This window comes from Cryptomeria japonica, chromosome 2 (assembly GCF_030272615.1).
Source record: "Cryptomeria japonica chromosome 2, Sugi_1.0, whole genome shotgun sequence".
Classification (NCBI taxonomy): Eukaryota; Viridiplantae; Streptophyta; class Pinopsida; order Cupressales; family Cupressaceae; genus Cryptomeria; species Cryptomeria japonica.
The window spans coordinates 3,157,960-3,179,880 of NC_081406.1; the positions used below are offsets into that span (position 1 = coordinate 3,157,960).

The 21,921-nt window shown below is 34.0% G+C and overlaps 1 protein-coding gene across 2 annotated transcripts; it reads right to left on the bottom strand.

Annotated features, from left to right (window-relative positions):
* Positions 1–5,519: 5,519 nt before the first annotated feature.
* Positions 5,520–8,007, bottom strand: LOC131058626 (protein C2-DOMAIN ABA-RELATED 2). Of its 2 annotated transcripts, XM_059216846.1 has the most exons (5): positions 7,796–8,007; positions 7,352–7,469; positions 6,540–6,689; positions 6,073–6,171; positions 5,520–5,977 (listed from the first exon to the last, which is right to left on the bottom strand). In XM_059216846.1, exons 3-5 carry the CDS (start codon positions 6,648–6,650, stop codon positions 5,723–5,725), a joined length of 465 nt encoding a protein of 154 aa, XP_059072829.1. In that variant the 5' UTR covers positions 6,651–6,689; positions 7,352–7,469; positions 7,796–8,007; the 3' UTR covers positions 5,520–5,722. The 2 variants fall into 2 exon arrangements, with proteins under 2 accessions (XP_059072829.1, XP_059072830.1); XM_059216847.1 differs by lacking the exon at positions 7,796–8,007 and having other exon boundaries at positions 7,352–7,654.
* Between the last annotated feature and the right edge of the window lie 13,914 nt (positions 8,008–21,921).

Sequence of the window (21,921 nt, forward strand, 5' to 3'; positions counted from 1 at the left end):
CCACGAAGAATCTACTGCGAAGAAGCTTTGGAAGAAGCTAAGTGAGATCTACCAAGCAAAATCACTTGTGAATAAAATTTTCTTGAGGAAGAAGTTGCATTCCTTGAGAATGGAAGAAGGTGGACGATTTTCTGAGTATCTGGAAAGTTTTAATATGTTGGTGACTCAATTGACCTCAGTTGGGGTACCAATGGATGAAAAAGAAAGGTGCCAAATCCTGCTATGTTCGTTACTAGACTCATGGGACAGCCTTGTGATGGCCATAGGGAGCACTGCAGTCGTCTTGAAGATGGAGGATGTTATTGGTTCTCTACTTTCTGAGGAGATGAGAAGGAAGGTTTCTTTGAATGCCAAAGAGGCTCTAAGTGTTCGAGGAAGACCAAAAGAAAGAGGCAAGAATGAAAAGCAGAATGGCCGTTCTAAGTCCAAGAATAAGGGGAGATCAAAATCTCCTGGTAAGTCCAAGGTAATTTGCTGGAATTGTGGAAAGCCCAGACATTTCTGAAAGGACTATAAAGAAGAGAAGAAGAAAAAGAAGAAGAAGCAAGATTCTGATTCTGAGTCCGAGAAGGCTAATGGAGATGCTTTTATTGCAGCCTTGGCCACTCGTGCAGGTGACAATGCATGGTTGATAGACTCAGGTGCATCTTTCCACATGACTCCTATTAGAAACTAGTTTAGTAAGTATGAAAAGTTTGATGGTGGTAAGGTGTATTTGGCTAATAACTCCTTTCTTGATATTGTTGGTCGTGGAAGTGTTCATGTTAAATTTTCTGATGGTAGAACTAGAAGATTTGATGGTGTCTTGCATATCCCGGGACTAGCAAGAAATTTGTTATCTATTAGCAAACTAATAGAAGAAGGTGTGCATGTACAGTTTTCTGAAGCAGGTGTGAAAATGGTGGAGATTTGATGGTGTCTTGCATATCCCAGGACTAGCAAGAAATTTGTTATCTGTTAGCAAACTAATAGATGCGGGTGTGCATGTATAGTTTTCTGAAGCAGGTGTGAAAATGGTGAGAGGTGCTATGGTAATAACAAGAGGAAGTAGAAAGGGTACATTGTACCAACTTGATGCATGCACAGTTGAGTGCAATAGTACTTCTGATAAGAATGTGATAAAGACTATGTTGGAAAAGAAGAGGGTGTCTCTTTCAGCAGATGGTCATGGTTTTTGGGTACCCAAGGGTGCTCTGTCTACCAAATCAAAGTTGCATGCAGAGACGACAATGTTGTGGCACCTGAGACTCGGTCACATAGGTGAGAAGGGTCTACAACCTTTGAAAAATAAGAACCTTGTTAATGGGTTGAATGATTGCAATCTTGAATTTGATTTTTGTCAGCATTGTATTTATGGAAAACAAAACCGCATTCAATTTTACTCCAGTTTTTATAAGTCTTCAAGTGTTTTGGATATAATCCATTCGGATGTATTTGGTCTAGTTGATGTTTCTTCTATTGGTAAATCAGTTTATTATGTTTCTTTCATTGATGATTTCAGTAGAAGAACATGGGTTTATTTTCTTAAGAGTAAAGCTGAAGTTTTTAGTCGTTTTAAAGAATTTAAAGCAATGGTTGAGTTGCAGACTGGAAAGAAAATAAAATATTTAAGGACAGATAATGGCGGTGAATATTGCTCCAATGATTTTGACACATTTTGTAAAGATTGTGGTATTAAGAGACAGAAGACAACTCCGTATTCGCCACAACAAAATGGAGTTGCAGAAAGAATGAACAGGACCTTGATGGAGAAGGCTAGGAGTATGCTAAGTGGTGTTGGTATAGAACAAAAGTTCTGGGCTGAAGCTGTAGCCACTGCCTGCTACCTGATAAACAAGTCTCCTACATCAGCTCTTGTTGATAAAACGCCAATGGAAGCGTGGTCGGGCCACAAGCCTTCACTTAGTCATCTGAGAGTTTTTGGTTGTGAGGCATATGCTCATGTGCCAAAGGAGAAGCAGACAAAATTGGATAACAAAGTTGTTAAATGTATATTCATTGGATACAGTTATAGTGTGAAAGGATACAAGCTTTGGGATCCTGTTGCACAAAAGGTATTTTATTCCAGAAGTGTTATTTTTAGAGAAACTAAGTCTTCTTCTGTTACATTGCAGCCAGAATAAAAGGAAGAAAAGAAAGAAGTGATTCAACTGCCTGCTACACCTGAAAAAGTTGAATCGAGGCCCTTAGAAAGACAGGAAGTTGATGAGAGCTCTACGAGTTCTGAATCATCAAAGGAAGAAGAAGAACTTGAACCTGAACTTGTTCGAAGGTCTACTAGACAAAGAAAACCACTTGAAAGGTATGGATATTCTCCTGATGATTGGAGATGTATATTTGCTTTGAATGCTAATATTAATGAACCGAAATCTGTAGAAGAGGCTCTTGGTATGAATGATTCAGAGTCTTGGAAAATTGCCATGGATGAAGAGATGGCAGCTCTTAAGAAGAATGACACATGGGACCTTGTACCATTGCTTGAAGGACGAAAGCTTGTTGGTTGCAAATGGGTGTTCAAAAGGAAGATAGGTTCAGATGGAAGAATAGAGAAGTACAAAGCACGTTTGGTTGCAAAAGGTTAATCCTAGGTTGAGGGAGTAGATTATGGTGAGATTTTTTCTCCTGTAGCCAAAATGACATCCATTTGTTTCTTACTTTCTATTGCAGCAGCTTATGATCTAGAGGTCGAACAAGTGGATGTAAAAACTGCTTTCCTTCATGGAGATTTGGAGGAAGAAATTTATATGACATAGCCAGAGAACTATGTGGTAAAAGGTAAAAGTAATTTGGTCTGTAAGTTGAAGAAATCCTTGTATGGTTTAAAACAAAGTCATAGGATGTGGTACCAAAAGTTTGATACATTTGTATTGAGTTTGGGGTTTGTGCGGTCTAAATCTGATCACTGTATATATTTCAAATCTGATGGTGATCGTTTCCTGGTTATTGCCTTGTATGTTGATGACATGTTGTTTATTGGGAAAGGAAAAGGTTTGATTGCAGAATTAAAATCTCAACTCTCGACAAAATTTGATATGAAAGATCTTGGTGCAGCAAGACACATTCTGGGAATGGAGATTGTAAGAGATAGACAAAACAAAAAGCTTTGGCTAGGCTAGAGTAAGTATGTTGGTACTATTCTGAGAAGATTTAATATGCAAGATTCTAGACCATTGAGTGTTCCTGTTACAATGGGAACAAAGCTTTCTAGTTCACAGTGTCCTACATCCCCATTGGAGATGGAAGAGATGAGTCGAGTACCATACCAAAGTGTTGTTGGAAGTTTAATGTATGTTATGGTTTGTACAAGATCAGATATTGCCCAAGCAGTGAATTCTTTCCCGTTACATGTCTAATCCAGGAAGAGCACATTGGGATGCAGTAAAAAGAGTTTTTAGATACTTGCAGGGTACCTTAGAGTACTTTATATGTTTTCATGGAACAGTAAATGAACATTCCTTGGATATTAGAGGCTTTGTGGATTCAGACTGGGCTAGTGATGTTGATAGAAGAAGATCCACCAGTGCATATGTGTTTACATTATTTGGTGGTGCAATTAGTTGGATGAGCAAGCGACAGGCTGTAGTCGCTTTGTCCACTATAGAGGCAGAGTATATGGCAGCTACTCATGCTTGCAAAGAAGCCATTTGGCTTAAGAGATTGTGTTCAGATATAGAGTTTAAACAGGGTGCAGTGACAATTTATAGTGACAGTCAGAGTGCAATCTGCCTAGCGAAGAACCCAACTTTTCATGCCAGGACCAAACACATTGATGTACAATATCATTTTGTGAGAGATATGGTTGAGGATGGTAGGGTGAAGTTGGAGAAGGTAGAAACTTTGGTGAATGTTGCTGATTCATTAACTAAGTCTGTGAGCACAGAGAAGTTCAGATGGTGTTCGGAGTCTATGGGCCTCTTGGCCCCTGACTGTTGAGTCCATGGTAATATGGATCCCCTAACTCTTGCAAGGTATTCGACAAGTGGGAGAATGTTGAGATACATGTGTCTCAACCTTGCAATTTTTAGTAAATTGTTCCAAATGTAGTTGGGAGGTTTTCCATGTGTCGGTGCCTTGAAAAAAGGTATATGAGTTGTCAAAAGATGCCCTGTCCATGGTATAATATAGGAGGGATTTTTTTAGAGATTATGTGACACATTTCATGTTAGTTATGAGGGTCAAAAATAGGGGATAAGAGTTTGGACGTGAGTAACTATATTTAACTTGGTTTTCTTATCTTGGAAAAACAAATGTCAAGGGTGGGCAACACGTGTCATGGAGGTTTTACCCATGGTACTGTAAAACCACAAATGGTTTCTAGGTTGTAAAATTCCTATATAATGAGGGCTTGGAGAGGAGTTTGTATGATAGAGTTTGGTTTGCAAGGCTAGGTCCTAGAAGGATGCTAGTGAAGTCTCTCTGAGCTTGAGTTGAGCTGATGCTCTTGTAAGAACTTGCATTGCAAGTGTATTGTAATCTCTTGTTGATTTGTTAATATATTATGCAGGTTTTAGAGTGTGGGGTTTTTCACCGTATGGATTTTCCCCATGATAATCACTGTGTTATGTGTTTCTTGTTTTATTTCTACTCTATTTGCTTCTTGTGATCTCTGTGATAGTTAAGTTGAAGTTTGCAAAATTGTCCTCTCAAGATTAGCATAGGAAGTGTTTCCACACACCTTTGCTTCCTTACAAGGTCAACCTATTTGATTTGCAATTCAAGTTGACCAGACTCCACATTCTAAAGCCTCAAACACACTTCTTGCACCAAAGGTCCATCTACACAATACAAGAAGAACCCTCCTTATTCTTCATTGCCAAAGATGGTGATGGGCTTGTCTTGAGCTTTCTCACAACGCCTGCAAGATCCGTTAGATCCACTTCACCATTACCCATCTGGTCGCCTCTACTCATCTCTATCTATATCTCTTTCTTCTTTATTACCCACCTCTATCTTCATCTCTATCTCTATCTCTATCTATATCTTCTTCCCTATCTCTATCTCTATCTCTTTACCCATCCCTCTCACTCTCCCCCTCTATATATACCTCTTTCTAGCCCTATGCCAACCCCTCTCTCACTCTCACCCTATTGCAAACATAACATGACCCTGTTGGTAATGAAAGTTGATTATCTTCGTTGTTTAATTCTCCATTGAGACCTTTGAGACATAACATAACATCCATAGTTGAATTTAAGCTATCACTTCTCAATTGAGACCTTTATTGCATAAACAACATCATGGACTACCAATTGAGTACATCTACTACACAAATTTATGCAAAACAAAGACCTAATTTTTCCCTAATTGACCTTCCACACCTCTTCGACATACACATAACATACCAAGATGCAATTGCTAGTATTATTAATTGTAAGGGATTGAAAGTGTCCCTACATTAAAACTCCACATTTTTATAAGTATAAAGATAAGGATGAGAAGGAGAAGGAGAATATAAAAAATATAATCATTTAAGTTCAACGCGACACAAATATAATCATTTAAGTTCAACGCGACACAAATCCTTGCTAATACATTTTAGACTCCGGAGCTAAATTTCAGTAACTTCATCTCTTAGTACAAATTTTCAAATAGAAATGTCTCCATCATATCACGTTTATATATATACAATCAGCAAAGGTATCCATGGAATCATAATTTCCACCTTTTAAAAGTCTTGTATTTTGTCCACAAGTATAGTTTCCTAGGAAGACAATATAGGGGATTAATCGGTGAGATCAACCCATTTGATGTGCAGATCCAGTTGACCAGACTCCACATTCTGAAGCTTCACACACACTTCCTGCACCACATGTCCATCCACACGCTTAATGCAAGAAGAACCCTCCTTATTCTTCATTGCCAAATATGGTGATGGGTTTGTCTTTTGCATTCTCGCAGCGCCTGCAAGATCTGCCAGATCCACTTCACCATTACCCATCTGGTCGTCTCTGCTCAACCTGTCCTTGTCAAACACCTCCTGTATCACAACTCAAAACCATAAGCACTCATGGGCTTCTTATAAAACTTATAATCTTAAAACAAAACCAAAATTCTTCAAAAGCAGAGACTTGCCAGTTTGAGAACCAGGGGTATAGAATGTGTGACATACATAGTCAATTCCTCATCCCAAACTGGATTCAGGTTCTTTTTTATAACCCGGGTCTTCACTTTCTGCAGTACAGAACAGATTTCATATTATGAAGAAGGAGAAGACAATTTTAACATCAGAAGGTCAAACATAGTCAAACATAGTCAGTCTATTTAATAAACTAACTTTCAAAATCAATTCTTTTCTTATGGAAATTGATGATGAACATTCCCAACTATTCAATATTCCCCTGGCCAAACTGAATATGTAAGTTCAGTTGGTGAGAATGATAATGTATAGAGCCAACTCAATTCCAATGGCACCTAGCAAGATTGTTGCCTTGAACCTGTGGGTAAAGAAACGGTACAATTGTGGCCTGGAAAGTAAAGTGGTAAAGAAATAGTAGTGTTGTACCCAAACCCTGGAAACAAGTGATGGAAAATAAGGTTACCTGATGGCCAAATCTGACCACAACGTAAGGATCGCTGGTCCACATATCACGAACTGCCAAATTGGTTCCTTTTATGATACGGAGCTTCAGAATAGCAACAGGTTCCTCCATTTGATACGGAGATCTAATTTCAATACTAATTATCGATATCTGCAATACGTGTAGATTAATAAAAACAGTTAACGATGCATAGCTTTTAATGGTTAAGCTGGAAAATACAGCAGAAGATTTATGACAAGTTTTTTTTATTAGCATTGAATCCACAATTAGAATCAAAATCTTAAAAGTTAGAATTTAAAAAGAAAATAAACAGTGAAAATTTGTAATTTGAAGGCTAAAAGATCTCTCCTAATTCAATCAATACATTCAGATCAATTTTGACTTTCTGTTCAATAATCCTGTTCAATAATTGACTCCTCATACTTATCATCCATTCAGAATTTGGATTCAGCTGACATGAAATATTTAAATCAATCTACAAATAAATTTTGATTTCAGATCATAAAAAATTTCAAAATCAATGCAGAGATCAGTTTAATCTTTCTATTTAAATATTATTCTTCAACTGTCAAACCATCAATCATAGATTTATACCTCATTTCTACCCGGAAAAATGATGAATTTAACCCAATTTTACAGAAATCAATTTCACAGTTCACATAAAATAAAAATTTCCTAATTAATTCCGATGCAATTTAAGATGTAAATTTTATTTTTGAAATTTATCTAACAGTTAATAAATAAATTTTATTTAACAATTAAATTCATAATAATAAAAATATAAAAATTACAAAATAAAAGGAGGAACTTACCTGAACCTGAGAGATAACGATTGAATTAAAAAGCTCTGAAAATCTCTAAACTCTGCTGGAAAAAGTTTATCCGCTCCACAAACCCTACTCGGCAATCTCTGTATAATGCAAATGCTAACTAAAACAAAGACAAACGTTTTAAAGCTCAGAAAATTGCCCGAAATCTTAAAACACGTTCAGACTCAGTGACTTATTAGCCAAGCTCGCGATCAATCGTGACGTTGCCAGGAGAAAAATCGCCTTAGCACGCCGTTCACGAATTATCGCGAGGTCTTGATCATTTTTATCAAATAATCAAATTACCAGACTGAAACAGAACAGATTTACAGATCAAAAACATAATATTAGAAAAGGAAAAAAGAGATTAAGACGACTACATATCATACAAAACGATGTAAAACAAGTCGGAAATATTTTTGAGATTGTAAAAGTTAAACAAAATACCAGATGGGAACGATCTTATCATTCATATTACGCTCTCAGCTGTCTATTTGATTTGTTTCTCTTAGAAACCATTGAAATAAATCGGCATCTTCCCGAATTTATTTGACATTTGACACTAGGCAAGACGAAAAGCTTGCTCTGCAACTTTTTACCGGGCAGTCGATGGGCCACACAAGTTTTGGAAGATCTGATTTGAGCATGATGGGTACGTATTATAAATGCTTTTTAAATTAGGTTTTGATTATTTCTAATATAGATTTTGTTTAATTGATGAATGCTTGGTGGAGGTTATAACTAGAGTAGTTATAGAATATTGAATGTTTCTAAATTATTAATTTATTTTATGATTTGATGGATTATTAAGCGGGTTGTTTATATTGTGGAAAAGTATTACACTTAAATCCAAATTAATAGTTATTCTATATAGTGAATAAGAGATATAATATTTTTAATGAGAATTTTTAAGGTTTTCAATTGAATATTAAATATAATAGATCTATTCAAAGTTCTCTAAAAGATTTGGCTTTTTTAGGGTTTCTTATGTTTGCTAGTACCTATTTTATATACTACTTCAGAAAGCAAGATTATTGTGTTTTTACTTGTATTTATTATAGTGTCCTTTATATTGCAAAGCATGTTGATGATTTCTACTCGTTTAAATGAGTTCAACTTTTAATTCCTTTGCATTTATTGCTATTGCAGTTGAAGGTTCGACAACACCAAGCAATGACACCCAGCCCAAACAATCCAAAAAATTGTTCTCAAAGTGTTTCATGAAGTATGTCTTCTAAGACACCACTAGATGTTGTTCTTTTGATTCCAAAATTCAATAATGCATATTATTGACTGTAAAAATTAACTTGGATATGTTGTTGGTAGAGTCCCCCTTAAAAGCATGCATTAAGATTGGGTTGACAAGCAAAACCTTGTACCTAGTTATGGCCCTTAGGTCTTCCACTCTTTATTGCTTATTTTCAAACCTTGAACACAAGACTTTGTCATCTCCAATGATGAGTCATTTTGAGTCCCCATTTGTGTCAAGAGTTCCTTGGATTACACTTTTTGCCATGCTACAATTTTTTTTAACCAAAAGGCCTTTTTTCTAGGCTTGATGGTGTGCATTGAACTAAAACAATTCTCTTTAGCTTGTCCTCAACAACAAGTTTTGTTAGAAGATAAATTAATTATCTATCGACACAAACCTTCCACCGACCATTCATTGTCCATATCTTTCACGTGCATCCATCGAGAAAACTTCTTACACCTGTCCTCCATAAATATTTCAGCCAACTCCTATCTATAGTGTTCACTGAATTTATTATGTATTTGCCTATAAATTCAATGGATTGGGCATGTCTTCAACAAAGCTCATTTTATGAGTTTATCCTCTGCAACCATGTTTTTTTTCAAGTTTGTGTTGAGGTAGACTTATGTAAGGACCTTAAAGATTTTGTTGATATCCAAGTTTCTCAAACTAGATACACTCAACGTGTCCTTTATATAAATCTCCCAAATACCTATTATCAATGTTAACACTCAAAACACAAGATTAATAATTTTCGTCTAGCTTCCTCATGTCTAAAGGCCTCTATTCAACCATCTTTTGAGTCGCCACCTCTTAGAAAAGAAGAGGAAGGTTGGTCTATTGTAATTAGTCGTAAAGCCAAGAACTTTGGTAACAACAAACCTTCCCCTCCATCTTCTAGCAATCACAACTAGGCTATGCATTTTTTTTCAAAACCTTCAAATTTAGAAAAGGCTTCACTCTTCTCTCTTAAGGAGAATTTTGGTGAGGTGAAAGTTGTTTGGTCTCTACTCATGACATCAACCTTATCCTAGCTAAATATTGTCAATGCTTCACATGCTTCCCCTCTTCCCAAGTAAAGGATCTCTTACAATCCACTAATTTGGTGGGTAGAGTACCCTCTAAAGGGTATGTGCACTAAGATGGGAGACAAAAAACTAGCCACCCACTTTTTGGCCCCATGAGGCCATAACATGAGTGTGTTCTAGAACACTTGTATTGTGGTCTTTTTTAAGAATAAAAGAAAAAAATCTCATTTTATATTCAAAATTGCATATTGTTCATCCTTCCTATTATGCTCACATTATTGTGGATCTTATTTTTCATCTACCCTTTGCCAAGTCATCGCCAATATGCCACGAAAATATTCGGAGGTCAAAGAAGTTGTTACATCTCATGTGTGCCCTAAATGTTTTTATGTTATTTTATGCAATGCTACTTGTGCTTAGTACAATGGAATGATGATTCACATTGTATATGTGGATGATTTAGCATTAATCATCATGGAATATAAGATGTTTTTCTTTTATTATTAAATAATGCAATGACAGAGATATGTCAGAATTTGAAATTGGCCAAGTGTGTGCAAGAGATCGTCGTCCTTGGAGAAGGGAGGGGAAGTATCATTAAGTTGAGAGATAACGAAAGAGGAACTTAGTGCCATCTGTAACCCTAAATGTAATTGAGTCATGTTAAGTTATGTAACCTCGTTATTGTTGGTGAGTTAGGTAACCCTATTTGGTCAATATAGATGATTAAGGTTTTACCGTCTTGGTCTTGGAATTGGTATCCATTTCTAGCGATCCCACCATTTTTGAGATTCTTATTTTTACTTCATATGTTATTATAATTATGAAACTTCTTGAAACTAATTTATTATTATTAAAAAAAAATTAATCACGACTAAAAGAATGAATATTATCGTTATTATTATTAAAAAAAAAATGAAAATTTGTAATTTGAAGGCTACAAGAATGAGTAGAAATATTTTTCATAAATTTTTTAATTGCTGATAACATAGCACAATGTAATCAACTTTGTAATCAACTTTGAAGTATATTTCTGTAGGTTCTGCTGCTAAAACCCTAGAGGCATATCTCTCCTAATTCAATCAATACATTCAGATCAATTTTGACTTTTCTCAAGATATTAAAATCTTCCTGTTCAATAATTGACTCCTCATGCTTATCATCCATTCAGAATTTGGATTTAGGTGAATGAAATATTTAAATCAATTTACAAATAAATTTTGATTTCTGATCATAAAACACTGAGACAAAATTTTAAAATCAATGCAGAGATCAATTTAATCTCTCTATTTATATATTATTCTTCAACTGTCAAACAGTCAATAATAGGTCTATACCTAATTCCTTAAAAAAGCAAAAAACAGATAGATTTAGCCCAGTTTGACAGAAATCAATTTCACAATGCACATAAAATAAAATTTTCTTAATTAATTCCGATGCCGATTTAAGATCTAAATTTTACTTGGGAAATTTTCCTAACAGATAATAAATAAATTTGTTAAACAATCGAAATTTATTTAACAGTTAAATTCACAGTAATAAAAATATAAAATTTACAAAATAATAACAGTTAAATTCATAGTATTAAAAATTAAAAATTTACAAAATAAAAGGAGAAACTTACCTGAACCTGAGAGAGAACTATTGAATAAAAAAGCTCTGAGAATCTCTAAACTCTGCTGGAAAAAGTCTATCCGCTCCACAAACCCTACTCGGCAATCTCTGTATAATGCAAATGCTAACGAAACCAAAGAGACGTTTTAATGCTCCAAAAATTGCCTGAAATCTTAAAACACGTTCAGACTCAGTGATTTATTAGTCAAGCTCGCGATCGATCGTGATTCCACTTTCTCACAAAGAACCGTCCGTCCCGAGTCTATGGAAAAATCGTGACTTTGACGGGCCAAAAACTCGCCTTAGCTTGCCGTTCACGATTTATAGCGAATTCTTGACCATTTTAATCAAATAATCAAATTCCCAGGCTGACACAGAACAGATTTACAGACAAAAATATAATGTGAGAAAAGGGCAAAAGAGATTACAGAGACGACTACAGATCGTACAAAACGATGTAAAACAAGTCGGAAATATGTTTGAGATTGAAAAAGTTAAAAGGAAATACCAGATGTGAAGGATCTTTTCATTTCATATTACGCTCTCAGCCGTCTGTTTGATCTGTTTTCTCTTAGAAATCGTTGATATAAATCGACGACTTCCCGAATTCATTTGACATTTGACATTTGACAGTGGGCAAGACGAAAAGCTTGATCTGCAACCTTTGACCAGTCAGTCGATGGGCCACACAAGTTTTGGAAGATGGGATTTGTGCGTTATGGTAGGTATTATAAATGCTTTTTAAATTAGTTTTTGATTATTTTTAATATATATTTTATTTAATTGATGAATGCTTAGGGGAGGTTATAACTAGAGTCGTTATAGAATCTTGAATGTTTCTACATTATTTATTATTTTATGATTTGGTGGATCATTAAGTGGATTTTTAATATTGCAGAAAATTATTATAAGTATTAAAGAAAAGTATTGTACACTTAAATTCAAATTCATAATATTATTTCCTCTTTTTTTAGGTGTGTTCAATTGAATATTAAATATAGTGGATATATTCAAAGTTCTTTCTAGAAGATTTGGCTTTGTTAGAGTTTCTTATGTTTGCTAGTACCTATGTCATATACTACTTCCAAAAGCAATATTATTGTGTTTTTTCTTGTATTTATTATAGTGTCTTATATATCGCAAAGCATGTTGATGATTTCTACTCCCTTTAAATGACTTCAACTTTTATTTCCTTTGCATTTTCTGTCATTGAAGTTGAAGGTTCAACAACAACAAGCAATGACACCTTGCTCAAACAATCCAAAAAGTTGTTCTCGAAGTGTTTCATGAAGTATGTCTTCTAAGACACCACTAAATGTTGTTTTTACAATTCCAAAATTTGATAATGTATGTAATTGGCTGTAAAATTTTAACTTGGATATTTTTTGGTAGAGTCCCCCTTAAAAGCATGCATAAAGATTGGGTTGACAAGAAAAACTTTGGACTTTTTACTGGCAGACACTTCACCGACACCGACACTGGCACCGGTAGGAGGAATTCTTTGGGTACTGGCATTGTAGGCTGACATGACTTCATCAGGTTATTGGTATTGGAGGCCAACATCATTTGATCCAACAATTGGCAATTGATTTTGATATTTATGTATTGATTATGGCCCTTGGTTCTTCCACTCTTCATTGTTTATTTTCAAACCTTGGACTCAAGACTTTGTCATCTCCAATGATATGTCTTTTTGAGTCCCCATTTGGGTTAAGAGTTCCTTGGATTACGCTTTTTGCCATGCTAGAATTTTTTAAACCAAAAGGTGTTTTTTCTAGGCTTGATGGTGTGCATTGAACTAAAACAAATATCTTTATCTTGTCCTCAACAACAAGTTTGTGTTGAGGTAGACTTATCTAAGGACCTTAAAGACTGTTTATATCCATGTTGCTCAAACTAGATACACTCAATGTATCCTTTATATCAATCTCCCAAACACCTGTTATCAATGTTAACACTCAAATAACAAGATTAACGATTTCCCTCTAGCTTCCTCATGTCTAAAGGCCTCCATACAACCATCTTTTAGGTTGTCACCTCCTACAAAAGACTAGGAAGGTCAATCTATTGTAATTAGTCGCAAAGCCTATAAATTTGATAACAAGAAACCTTCCCCTCCATCTTCTAGCAATCATAACTAGGGTATGAAAAATATTTCAAAACCTTCAAATTTAGAAAAATTTTCACTCTTCTTCTCTCCTAAGGAGAATTTTCTTGACGTGAAATTTTTTTGCTCTCTACTCACGAAATTGACCCTATCCTAACTAAATATTGCCAATGCTTCACATGCTTCCCCTCCTCCCAAGTAAAGGATCTCTCACAATCTGCTAATTTTGTGGGTAGAGTACCCCCTAAAGGGTACGTGTACCAAGATGAGAGACCAAAAATTTGTAAAGACATAAATCGAGCTAACTTAAAATAATAGCCAAAATACTATTTATTCTTAAATAAACTCATAAATCAGTTAATAAATCTATTTCATTCCATTTTTCCATCCATAGCTTCATTTGATCATTCCATTTAGATCGTAATAAACACGAAATTTCTATAAAAGATAAATATTCTTTATTAAAAAAAATTTGATAAAAGTAGTATTTCGATCATACAATACTTACGCATTTCAAGTTGTCGTAAGTTCAATAACAAAATAATACAAAGTAAAGGGTGAGATGTGTCCGTTGATCTGCAACCCAAATTGTCACCAATGCAATCTTTAGCATGAAGATGAGAACAAGATTCAGGTGCTTTTTCTGCCCAACCTTGAAGCTTACGCTTCCCTGGAATTCTTGGTCAATCAAGAATACCCGACCTTGCACGAATTGCTTAGCAAAAGAATTCGAAAGGCAAGATGGAATCTGGTGCGTGCCTAGATGATACATGCATTTTCAATTTTCTACTTCTATTAAGAAACAAGCATTCATTATCATTCAAGGATATGGTAGAGAGGATAAAATAAAAGAATTCTGTCTATTTCAATGGTTTATTCAATTTGATTACTAGGCCAAGTATAATGCCATGCACAGCAAAAATAGATAGTTGGAAAAGCAACTATTCTCTCTATAATCCACATTCAGCACTCGTCTTGGAAGGTAACTTTCCACAGACACAAGCCTATCTAGCTTTGTTCACATAAATTCATATAGAAGACAATCTTTTGCCTTTTAATTCTAGCTTCCTATTTCTTGTAAGATAAAAATACTATGCTAAGAAGACAATCTTTCGTTTGAATAGAAATTGATAAAATAAATCTTTTATTACAACCAATCCTATCTGACAGGAAACAATCTTTTATGGATAATCAAATATACATCTAAAAGAAGACAATCTTTCCCTTCTATCTTTCAAGCAATTTAAAGACAAGATTAAAATATTTAAGAAGGTGTAACACATGTATGTATCTTACATATAAATTGAATAAAATGAGTACACATTCTTTTATTCAATTATCAAAACATAGCATAATCATTAACATGCATTCCATTTCTTATGGTTTAGAATTTTAAGTTTATCTCATCTAAACTCTCTCTATCTTTCCAAGAGTCGTGGTTTATTTACCACTTTTCTCAAAACATCATATTTAGTTTAATACTAATATGTGACTTTTCATGATTTAAAACTTAACACACCGACTTCACTAATTTACCATAACGACAATCTAATATGATACAAGTTCATAAAACGCCTATCTATAAGGCTTTTCAAATGAGACACTCGATAACCATCTTTATTTTTCTTGCAAAATTTGAAAGTCTAAATCTTTCCTTGTGATATCAAAATAACTTCATTATTTATAAGTCGTTATCCTATTATTTCATCTTCTTCGTGGTTCAATCTCAAAGTTTCTCTCTCTATCCTCTTACTTAATTTCTAGAGGATTGGGTAATCTCATTTATGAGAGTTTTACTAAGTTTATCAACAAACTTTAAGAAATTATTTCACTATTATATCTTTATTTACATGAACGTAATCTTTGAACAATTAACAATGATTCCTTTTTCGACTCTAACTCTTCCATTAGTATATTTCATAACTCTAAAACTAGATCATCCTTTAGAGAATATGTAAAGCAACCTATAATGCAATTCCTACCACTCTTTAACATCTTCCATGCATGTTCTTAGTTATTTTACCATATGTACCTCATACTACATTTCTCTATAAGACTATTCAAAAGCGAGTTCAAACAATTTTGTTCTAATCATGGCTTGACTCAATCAAACTTCATTCTAATAAACAGTATATAACTTCATGACTCACTCACTATCCTTGCATAATGATCAAAGAATTAAGGTAGATCCTACCTCCTCATGCTCTTGTTACTGGCTTGAGGTGATGGACTTGCTTCCCTCTTCACATTTGCCCCCTCTCTTTCAAGATGGTTCACAAACTCTTTGTCGCTCTCCATCTGTCGATTCTTCTACTAAATCCATCCTTCCTATCACTCTTTTCTATCTCTTTTATTTCTAAACTTTACTCTGAACTTTGACTCTAAATCTGAGATGATCATGGTTGATCTTTTACGACTCGATCGTAAACAAATCTAAATCTCACTACTTTTCTCTTCTTCATTCCATTCTCTAATCCTTGGTTGCACCTCCTTCTCTCCCTTCTCTTCCAACTCAATGGTCTATATATAGTGTAGTCGTCTACCCTCTTTCCTACTTTTGGGCTATCTCTACTAGAGGTGGATTGATTCTAAGTGACACCACTCATGATTATAATAGTCCTAATCGTACTTGAACACCTATGTGTTCAACATGTAAAGTTATTCATTATCCATTTCATGACATCACACCACTAAAGTTGTTAAATTCACAATTATCTCTTGCTAAGTCGACTTTACTAAAAATGATTTCCTTAAAACATGCAAAGTTAAATTAAACTAACTTATACATGTCGATCAAGGTGTTTACGTGGGATGATAACCCATGTCTTTTATTTATTCATGCCACTTCACATGTAATAGCCATCATGGTTTATGCTTGCAACGTGGTCGATGTGAAACCAAAGTTGACTATGACTAAAATAAACCCCTAAACTATGCCTACTACCGTATTCTATCTGCATGTGGAGTATCCTTTAATAGGAGTGGTCGTGGTTTGTAGCATATTTAAAAGGGAGGAGGAGTGGTCGGTGGTAATACTGACCCCTCCCTTTAATTAAGGGGGGCGGTCGATATTACTATCAACCACCCTCATTATTATTTAACTTTCTTAAAACTTAACCCGCCACTACCATGTGTGATGTAATTTTTAGTTTTTTTATAATATATATATATATATATATATATATATATATATATATATATATATATATATATATATATATATATATATATATATATATATATATATATATATTTAATGACTTTTCATTAATATATATATTAAACATTAAACTTTGTTTAATAAATTCTTTAATAAACCCTTTCTTTAATTAAAAATATATATCGGATTTTCATTACATAATTTAATTTCATAAATACATATACAATAATTACATACATATTTACAAGTACATGATCAAATTATTATTAGAATTCACACACACACACACACACATATATATAATGCGTATATATTTTTAATCTCAAATGATTACGTATATGTATAAACAAAATTCTTGACGAAGTCAAATTTCACGATAATTGGATATTTATAACTATATAGATATACATATATATGATTAAATCGATTTCTCATATACATATACATCTTGACCAATTTAAAAAAGTAAACTTATTAGTACAATTTTCATACATTTATACATATCTAAAAAGAACATAAAACCTAGGGTCAATATTCATTTTTGAATCGTTTATACATTTCATCTCTTTTAACAATAAAGCATAATATTTCACCATTACTCATGCAACTTAAATTCAATTCAATCGCCACTCACATCATGCAATCAAATGCACATGTATAATTATTTAAATCAATATACTACTCATACTAAATTTATCATTTCAATTTGAACAAACACTCAAATAAGGTCATTTAAATCATCCATCTTTCAAGATGCAAATATAAATCCTAATGTGGTGTGTGAGAGATTCCATCTATCTTAACGAAATACAAGAGCTAAGACAACTCTACCTGAACCATGTTCTTGTCTTCATCATTGTTCACCTGTTCCTGCATTCACTTTGCACTCAATCGCTCATTAGCAATGACGATCCCAATTTACAATAAAAATTATTACTGACCATTCAATTGTATATAAATAATATCAGTACATTCGATATCCTTTCTTATTTGATTAACAGTTTTATTTTCATTTCATTTCAATTTCATTTGAAAAATAAACATTATTTTCCTAATTAAATAATTATGGAAAAATAGGGTTCGTGACAAAATTGGGCACCCACTTTTTGGTCCCCATGAGATCATAACAGGAGTGCATTATAGAACACTCATGTTGTGATTTTTTTTTATCATAAAAGAAAAAAAAATCACATTTCATATTCATTTTGCTCTCAAACTCACATATTGTGCATCCTTCCTATCATGCTCACATTATTGTGATCTTAATTTTTTATCTTCCCTTTGCCAAATCATCACCAATATGCCACAGATACATTAGGGAGGTCAAATAAGTAAGTACTTTTAGTTTTGTAGTGTCAAACTTGGATTAAATAGGTAGATTGAATTAGTTTTTAAATTAAAAATTATTTAATTTTTAGGAGTTAATTATGCATCGCCAAATTTTGAAAATGCTAATTCACCTCCTCATCAAAACCCTCCTGAAAAATAGCCAGAAGAAACACGTTTTTTAATTCCTTGATGGATCTTCTAGGAACACAACAAAAAATATTAGGGCAAATCTAGAAAACAATAGAAAACAACTTGAAGTGTTAATTTCAAGGTTGAAATACCTTGGATAAACAAACTCCCATAGGACCTTCTTGAATCCCTACAATCCATTGTATTTTATGTAGAATCAGTGAGTCTGAAAAATCAATAGTTGGTCTAACAAGAGGGAACAACAAAAATAATGTAGACGAGTAAAAGCACAAAGTTGTGTCACACTTTTATAAAGGAAATGGCCAATGTTGATTCAACTTTTTGAATTGAATCAATAAAAAGTGAAATATATATGTTTTGAATTTTGAAATGATGTAAACTAATAAAATGCATTTTTTTTTGTGTGTATTTTATGTTTGTAATTTTTTTTAAGTTTAAAAAATTATGTGAATATGCTTTCTTATAAAGTAAACACTATAATTTAGTTGCTGATAAAATAATGTAATTGAAGTTACATGAGATGTCACACTTTATATAGTAGATTTTACTTTTTTTTTTCAATTTTTTTGTGTATATTGATAACTTGAAACTCAAGTGCAAAAATATATTTCAATAAATTTGAAAAGTTGTGTTTACTGAAATATAACTCTTTCCATTTGGCGTCACTTTTTTTCTTAATTATTTATCCAAATTAGAAAAGAATGTAATCATCTTGACATAAAGTCTTTTCTCTAGTGCTTTTATTTATTTTTTAAAATTTAAATAAATTATAGTATTTTTCCTTTACAAGATAATCAACCTTATATTTTAGTGTTGATGACCTACTTTTAGTAAAAATAAAATATTAAATATTAAAAATAATTAAAATACTAAAATATATACATTTTAAAAAAATCACTTATATATCTATAAAAGGGTATTTTTATATTTCAAAAAAGATATTATTTATAAGAGTAGGAGTTGTTGAAACATCAAGTTTTTCAAAATAAAATAAAATTTGGTAATTAGACACAAAGTGGTATAAAATATACATTTAGTAGACAATTCCAATTGGAAATGTTGTGACCCATATATAAGATAGCTATAATGAATCTCTATAGACCATATGTTTAACTAAAATGATTTTTTAGTTAGAATTACTTAAATTCACTTGTGCTGATAAGTTGGCCTAAAACGTGACACAGTTTTGTGCTTTTACCTAGACAAACTATCATATGGGTAAGTTAAACAAAAAGAAAATGAAATTTGACTTGTGTACACACTTCATTGATCCACTAACTAGTGAAACTTTACATGGTGCATACAAGAGATTCCCTATCCATTGGTGCCATCACCAAGTGATAAAAAATATTCTTTTGGGATAGGTGGTGTATGGTTTTTGACCATCCTCCATGCAATAAATATGAGGTATCACAATTTTTTTTGAGGAAAATTCATTGTGAGTTTTCTCTTTTGGCACCTTAAAATTTTGGTAAAATTTGAAGTTCCTTGTATGTGCATTTTTGTTGCAACACTCTGAAACAACCCTATTAAATATGCTTGAGTAGCCAACTTTGGAGGGTCATAATTTGGAACTCATTGATCCTTATGTCAAATTTCTTGGTGGACACACTCATATCCCACAAGTAAGCACATTCTCTCAGTCAAACACGCCTAGAATTAGTTTTGATGTTTTTTCTAAACTCTGAGCTAGAGGGTTTTGGAAAAAATTGTTGTTCACACATTGTCAAGTCTATCAAAGTGGCTCATTTTGTTGCTTAATACGTCAAAGCCAGTCAATCTCTAAGTGAAATGAATTGATATTTACATTCTATTTATATTTATGAACACCTTTGCTCACTTTTAGAACCTCAAGGTCAAGTTTGACATTTTTCCTATGCCTAAAGCAAACAAGGTTTTGAGAGATTCAGCGTATGCACTTTCAGAAAATTCCTAAAAGGTCATATTTGATTACTAATATCTCGTACCCTATTGATTGTCATAAAGTTCCAAAGCCCAAGGTTTTTTTAGGATTTAGTGAAATTTGATTACTTCATTGTGCCACGTTTGGCACAGGATCTATCTTTGACCATCAATATTTTGCAACGTTGATTTTCATGGAGTCTCGATTGGTAGTCATATTCTTGTGATATTCATGAACACATCTTTTCAGTTGTACAACCCCAGGACCTAATTTGATACTTTTTCAAAGTTAGAAGCAATCAGGGTTTGGATGGATTTGAAAATTGCATTTTGTCAAATTAACCCCGAAGGCCATCTTTGACCTTCAATATTTTGCAACCTTGGAGGAATCACAATGAACCAATTGGCAACAATAATTTTTATGTCAAATGTCACAATGTTTATTCAATCCCATGGCCTCATGATCACGTTTGATGAGTTTTATAAGGCAATTCTAGATGCAACTTGTAGAATCAAATGATGGTGTACAACCTATCTCATTTTTTGTTTTCAAGAGCATGCAAAATCAATCTCATTTTTAGTTTAATGTTTGAAAATGAATATTTTTAAATCGATCTCACAAGGGGACCCAACTTACATTGCACTATCATAAGATCAATCAAAATTCATTTCAAAAAATGTTTATAATTATTATTATTATTACTTAATAACATGTTCAAAATTAATTATCCATCTACCGCGATGTCGTCTGCCACCCTAAGGTCGTCTGCGTCTGTCGCTGCTGCCCTAAGGACGTTCGCTACTGCGAAGCTGTCTACCCTTAGGTCGGCTGGTGATGTCGTCCAGTCCCCTAATTCCCCTGGTGCGGCTAGTGAGACTTTGCCTGGTGCTGTTAATGGGAGCTCTGCGGGGGTTTCCTCTAAGGATGGTGATACGGTGCATCCAATGCCCTCTGCTACTGATCGGGGTATCCGTGGCTTGGGGCCTGTGGCTGTCTCTGTTTGCAAACCTTTGGTTTTTAAGGTGTCTGCTGATACTGATATGGAGATCATCCACACTTCCTCTGTGTTTGAAGCTCATGGTCTGATCTGCAGGTTTCGGGGTTTTTGGCCAAGCCTTCCTTAGCTGCACACTTGGATTTCCCAAAGCTGGGAACGGATCATAAAAGGTTCAGTTAACATTTTTCCCTCAGCCAAGGGATTTTTCATTGCTAAATTTGAATATGCAGAGGATAGATCGAAAATCTTAGGGATTAATCCTTTCAGCTGGGAGGACAAATATGTTTTGATGGTTAAACCCTAGTTCTCAGGCTTTAATCCATCTACTGATTCATTTAATGAGATTCCTATTTGGGTTAGGCTCCCCAACCTTCCCCTTCATCTATGGACGGACTCTCTGCTAGAGGAAGTGGGGGAGGCTTTAGGCGAATTCCTAATGATTGATAAGGAATCTTACGAAATTTATCATTCTACTTATGCTCGTATTTTGGTTAACATTGATGTCTCTAAAGGGCTTCCAACTGAGTTAGAGATTGAATCTTCCTTGGGATCTTGGGTCCAACCACTTGACTTTGAAGGTATCCCCTTTAGATGTCGAAAGTGTTTCCAGACTGGACATGTTGCTGCAGGGTGTGAAACAAATAAAAAGAAAAAAAGATCTGCTTCTTTGTGGAAAGGTGCATCCTCTTAACACTATTTTGTTAAAAAGAAAAGCTTCTCCCAGGTGGTGGCAGAAGTTCCTCAGACTGAAGGTATTTCTGGTATTGCCTTGCCTCAGGAATGTGTGGATGCCTGCGGTGGCATCCCGAGTGAGAAAAATGCTGGATCTTCCTCTTCGATGGATGACCCTCCCGCATCTCAAATTGTTGTTTCTGTTGTCTCTGCCTCTCTGGATGCTGGCTCTGTTCCTCCTGATGATGGGAGGTCCTCTATTCTGGACCCATCCTCTTGGCAAAAGGCTGCTGCTAGGGTTGAGGAGGGATGGATTACTGTTAAAAGTAAAAAATTCTAAATTGTCCCAGCCCTCTTTTGA